Below are 5401 nucleotides of genomic sequence, written 5' to 3' on the forward strand. Positions count from 1 at the left end.
ATATTATAAAACATTTGATAAAAACTCTTAAAAATCATTTTTTATGTACGAAGTGCTGTTTATTGATGCATATTACTTAAGATTTAAGATTACAATTAATTATGCATAAGTACAACTTATTAAAACTTCATATTTGAATTCATGTAACTAACTGCATACATAATCAAATATTGTATAAACATCTCATTTTAAATAAAAAAATTAAAATATAATTAAGATAATTATTGAGTTCTAACAGAATACTTAGTAATTATCTTTATAAAAAATTATATTATTAAACTTAAATTAAATTTCTTTGTTACTAAACCTAAATTAAGAAAACTACACCAAAACACAATAATTTTTAAAAAGATTAATTTGATACCGATATCGATATATCTTTTTTCAAAATTTTATGATATTTTCAAATTTATATTTTATTTAAAAWYAAAAACATTATCATTTTCTCAAAACCACATAAAATCATATTATATCGACATAAAAAAGAAATAAAACAAAACACTGAAATCAATATGTGTCTCGATGCATTGCACGAGTACCCTTCTGGTTTATAATAATATAATATATTTTACTTTTTTAATAAAATATGAAAAAAAAAATCAAATGACTAAAATGCCCTCGTTTCTAAATAAATCTAACGATGTTCAAATTATAAAATGTAAACCATATAATCATTTTCCGATAACTACTTACAAGTTACAACACATGGACCAAACTACGTCACACTTTTTTACTTTTCTTGTTTATAAAATGGATAGATAAAGTATGTCAGATCACAAGTTCACGGTGAGGCCAATCGCTTCCTCTCACTATGCAAGTACACGAAACTCTTACTCCGGCGGTCATCGCCGCCGTGGTCCTGTCATCAGTCTTCCTCTACCTACTCTTCAAAAAAAAGCAAAACCACCGTCTTCCGCCGAGCCCTCCTTCTCTACCAATCATCGGCCACCTTCACCACCTGGGTCCACTCATCCACCAATCCTTCCACCACCTCTCCACCCGCTACGGCCCTCTAATCCACCTCCGTCTCGGCTCCGTCCCTTGCATCGTCGCCTCCACTCCCGATCTCGCTCGAGACTTCCTCAAAACCAACGAACTCGCCTTCTCTTCACGTAAACACTCGTTAGCCATTGATCACATCACTTACGGCGTCGCCTTTGCCTTCGCACCTTACGGTCCCTACTGGAAATTCATCAAGAAAATGTCGACAGTCGAGCTTCTGGGCAATCAGAATCTGGGTCATTTCCTCCCCATTCGAACCCATGAGATTCAGGAGCTTTTACAGACATTAACGGAGAAAGCCAAGAGAAGGGAGAGTGTCAATTTGACAGAAGAGTTACTGAAGCTAACGAACAATGTGATATGCCAGATGATGATGAGCATTCGATGTTCTGGGACCAACAGTGAGGCTGATGAAGCCAAGAATCTTGTTCGAGAGGTGACGCAGATATTTGGGGAGTTTAATGTTTCGGATTTCATATGGTTTTGCAAGAACATCGATCTGCAAGGTTTTAAGAAGAGGTATACAGATACACATAAAAGATATGATGCTTTGCTGGAGAAGATCATATTTGAGAGGGAAGAGAAGAGAAGAAAAGAAGGGAAGAGAGAAGATGGTAAAGGCAAAGATTTTCTTGATATGTTGCTTGATGTTTTGGAGGATGCCAAAGCTGAGATTAAGATCACCAGAGACCACGTCAAAGCCTTGATTTTGGTAAGTTTTATCCTTCACCACATTTTTTTCACCACATTTTTTTTATTAAGTCCTGTATGGATAAATTTGTTTGTCTGGGTAAATGGGTGTTTTTGTTTACTTTTTTTTTTATCCGAACCAACGGTCTGGATAACATAAATAACCGATTTACTCCCCGATATTAATTATTTGAACATCAAAACAAAAAATCATAAATAGGTTGACGATAGAGTGTCTCATTTGAGAAGGAGACAAAGTTTTAAACAAATGGTAGGGGTGTCATTTTTGTGGCTGAATGGGGACATCACACCATTTCTTTTTGTGCGATTAAGCCATGTTCTGGTAAGTAAACAACCCAAATAAGTTGTACGAATGAACCAGATAGACCAGTAAGCATAATTAAACCACAAGTAATCAGCCCCTTAAACCTTGAAGGTTTCGCATTTAAAAAGCTAATCCACATTTAAGAAGCTATTAAGAGCTATTATATTAAAAAAGCTGATCAACATTACAAGTTTTCACCATCGATCTACCTCAGCTTTTTTAACCCTAAAACTTAATAAAAGATGCTGTCATATTAAACACTCACCGGCTGAATTGGTGAGCATCTTCAATGGACATAGTAAAAGGCATTTAAAAAAGCTATTGTCATATTGTACATGATGACTTATTAAAGACTTCACCACGAGTTATTGGATTTTTCATGATTTTCATTTTACCCTCTTAAAAATTTATAAATGACATATATAATAAAACCAAATAAATATATTCTATTATAAAAAAACACTCGTCAAGACAATTAAAATGATACCGATATCAAATACCTAAAAGAATATAAAGAAATCATACATAAAAACATCAAGGAGATAAAAAAATCATTCAACCGATCAATGAGATTCAAAGCAATAAGAATTTTAGCGCAGAATATGGAAGACATGACTAACGAATTACAAGTACGGTAGATGTTTTTTGACTAAACTAAAGCCAGATATGAAATTTAGGTTTGGAGCTACTTTTCTAAATAGCATTTATTGTAACGTTTTAAATGTCTGAATTTTAACGTTTAGTAATTTTTATTTTCAAAAATTATGGCATGCACTTTAATACCATAAATTAAATGAGGGACTTTTATAAAACACTTTAAATTAACAGATGAAGATAATTTATAATGTAATTGATGAAAAACTTTAGAAAAGGTTTTTGCATTGGAAAATATTTGTAAACATAGGTTTTTTGTTAAAAAAAATAAGTGGAAAGCTGATGTAACAAAAGTAAAAAGTCATTTAGAGCATCTCCAACAAATTCTCTAAAATGGAGGATGAAACTTCAAAATCTCAAGAACAAAAATACAATCAACTTTCAACAGATTTTCCATTTTATAGATTACAATATTGATTATATTATTAGAATCTTCTTTTATCTCATAAAATATTATTTTTCTCTGTAAATATTATTTTTAAAATTTCCTGTTGTTGAAAATATATTAAATAATATTTCTTTCTAATTGTAATCATTTCGGGGTGTTCTCCAAATTCAGAGATTTTTACATTCACTCTCCTACTTTCTCCATTTTAAAGAATCTGTTGTAGCAACCACAAGAGTGGGGCATAATTGGTTTGAACTTGGCTCCAAAGGTCAAAAGTATCAGGAGGTCCCAGGTTCAAATCCAACGAGGAAAATAAAAATCCCCTTGTGACCATGGAGATTCAAATGCGGTGACTCCGAGCTATCTGCAAAAGCAGGTGGTCGCCCTGGGAGTAGTCGGCTCGCATAGCGGGTTGGATATCCATGTTAATAAAAAAAAAAAAACAGAATCTGTTGTAACAAAAAATATGTGGAAGATATCTATTTTTCCATTTTAGAGAATTTGTTGAAAATGGTGCTAAAAACATTGTGGATGCTCTTAGCCGACCATGTAAAAAACGTATGTAATTTTTTTATTATATTGTTTTTGTATAGGACTTTTTTACGGCTGCAACGGATACAACAGCAATAGCCTTAGAATGGATGCTAGTCGAACTTATTAGTAACCCTAAGGTGCTCGAAATCGCGAGAGAAGAGATTGATCAGGTTGTCGGAAACGAGAGGCTAGTTCAAGAATCAGATGCTCCCAACCTCCCTTACATCCAAGCAATCATAAAAGAAGCCTTACGACTTCATCCGCCAATCCCGATGTTGATTCGCAAATCGATTGAAGACGTCAGCGTTCAAGGATACGACATTCCCGCCGGCACCATGTTGTTTGTCAACATTTGGTCAATCGGAAGAAACCCTAAATACTGGGAATCCCCATTGGAGTTCAAACCTCACCGTTTTTTAGAAGACGATCCCGTTAAAAAGTCCTTAGACATCAAGGGCCAAAGTTTTCAACTTTTGCCGTTTGGAACCGGAAGAAGAGGGTGCCCGGGTATTAATTTGGCGATGAGAGAACTCCCGGTTGTGATTGCTGGCCTCATACAATGCTTCGAATGGAATGTTAACGGAAAACAAGTATTGGATATGGATGAACGGGCTGGATTGACCGCTCCAAGGGCAGCGGATTTTGTCTGTGTTCCATCGGTACGAGAAAACTCTCCGATGATATTTACGTCAACCTAAGTTTGTTCGACCTTGTTCCATTTCATAACGGTGTCGAGTCGGTAGCAATTCCTTCAAATTCATGTACTTGGATCTTAGTAACCGTGACTTGTTATTTGCTATTGCTGGCAGCCTAAGTAAAACCAAGTGTTGCTATGGGTGGTGATGGCAGTGCCACGAAGAGTCGAGTCTTTGTGGTGCATGTCGTAACGTAGCGTTTGTGGTCACTGAACCAAAGTGTCGGTTGTCGTCGTTATGGTCCACTAAGGTTTGTTTTGTCAATTTGATCGTAAGTTTATAATAATTCCTTTAAATAAGCTTTTACTTTTACATAATACTTGGAATTATTTTGATTTTTAAAGATTAAACTGATAAAATTTGGGAAAAAAACAAAAGAGAAAATTGCATCAAAGTGAAACCCACTTTTACCTGATTCTTATTTTGGGGAATCAACTTTCAAAATTGTTATTTAAGAGGTCTCTATCAAACTTTGTGTTTATTTAAGGGTATGGTTGACCTGTTGACTTGTTAATGCTAACATCATCCTGATCTTTTGCCAACTAAGATATTCCACGTCATATTAGTTTTTTAGTTTAAAACTAGTATTCCACGTCATATTAGTTTTTTATTTTAAAACTAATATTCCACGTCATATTTAAAATTGTAAAATAATTATAGAAAAAAAATTAAAAAATTTGTTTTTTTTCCAAAAATTATTGTAATAAACTCTATTTTTCATTTCAAATCTCGTTTTTTTTTAATTCAGATATCAAATTGAAGATTTTTTAAAAAATGGACTTCTTTACTCGCAATTTGATATTTGATTAAAAAAAACGAAATTTGGAATGAAAATTACAATAATTTTTGGAAAAAAAACGAATTTTAGTTATTTTTTATAACTATTTTGCAATTTTAAATATGACGTGAAATATTAGTTTTAAAATAAAAAATTTAATATGACGTGCAATATCTTAGTTGACAAAAGATCTGAATGATGTCAGCATTAACATGTCAACTAGACCTTTAAATAAACAAAAAGTTTGATGGAAACCTTTAAATGACAATTTGAAAATTGGTTCCCCAAAATAAAAATCAGGTGAAAATTGGTTCTATTTTAGTGCAATTTTCTCA

At 33.2% G+C, this 5401-nt stretch overlaps 1 protein-coding gene across 1 annotated transcript; it reads left to right on the plus strand.

The window, feature by feature from the left end:
* The first annotated feature begins 779 nt into the window (after positions 1-779).
* Positions 780-4522, plus strand: LOC112518085 (licodione synthase-like). The gene is made up of 2 exons (XM_025125652.1): positions 780-1714; positions 3653-4522. The coding sequence occupies exons 1-2, from the start codon at positions 812-814 to the stop codon at positions 4289-4291; spliced, it is 1542 nt and encodes a 513-aa protein (XP_024981420.1). The 5' UTR covers positions 780-811; the 3' UTR covers positions 4292-4522.
* Positions 4523-5401: the final 879 nt, after the last annotated feature.

This window comes from Cynara cardunculus (assembly GCF_001531365.2).
Source record: "Cynara cardunculus var. scolymus isolate 2C chromosome LG 9, CcrdV1, whole genome shotgun sequence".
NCBI classification, from domain to species: domain Eukaryota; kingdom Viridiplantae; phylum Streptophyta; class Magnoliopsida; order Asterales; family Asteraceae; genus Cynara; species Cynara cardunculus.

What these genes read in the sequence shown, in the direction of transcription:
- LOC112518085 (XM_025125652.1), top strand. Translation starts at nt 812, where the DNA reads ATGCAAGTACACGAAACTCTTACTCCGGCGGTCATCGCCGCCGTGGTC. An exon ending in ACGTCAAAGCCTTGATTTTG is followed by an intron (nt 1,715 to 3,652) that starts GTAAGTTTTATC and finishes GTTTTTGTATAG; the next exon opens with GACTTTTTTACGGCTGCAAC.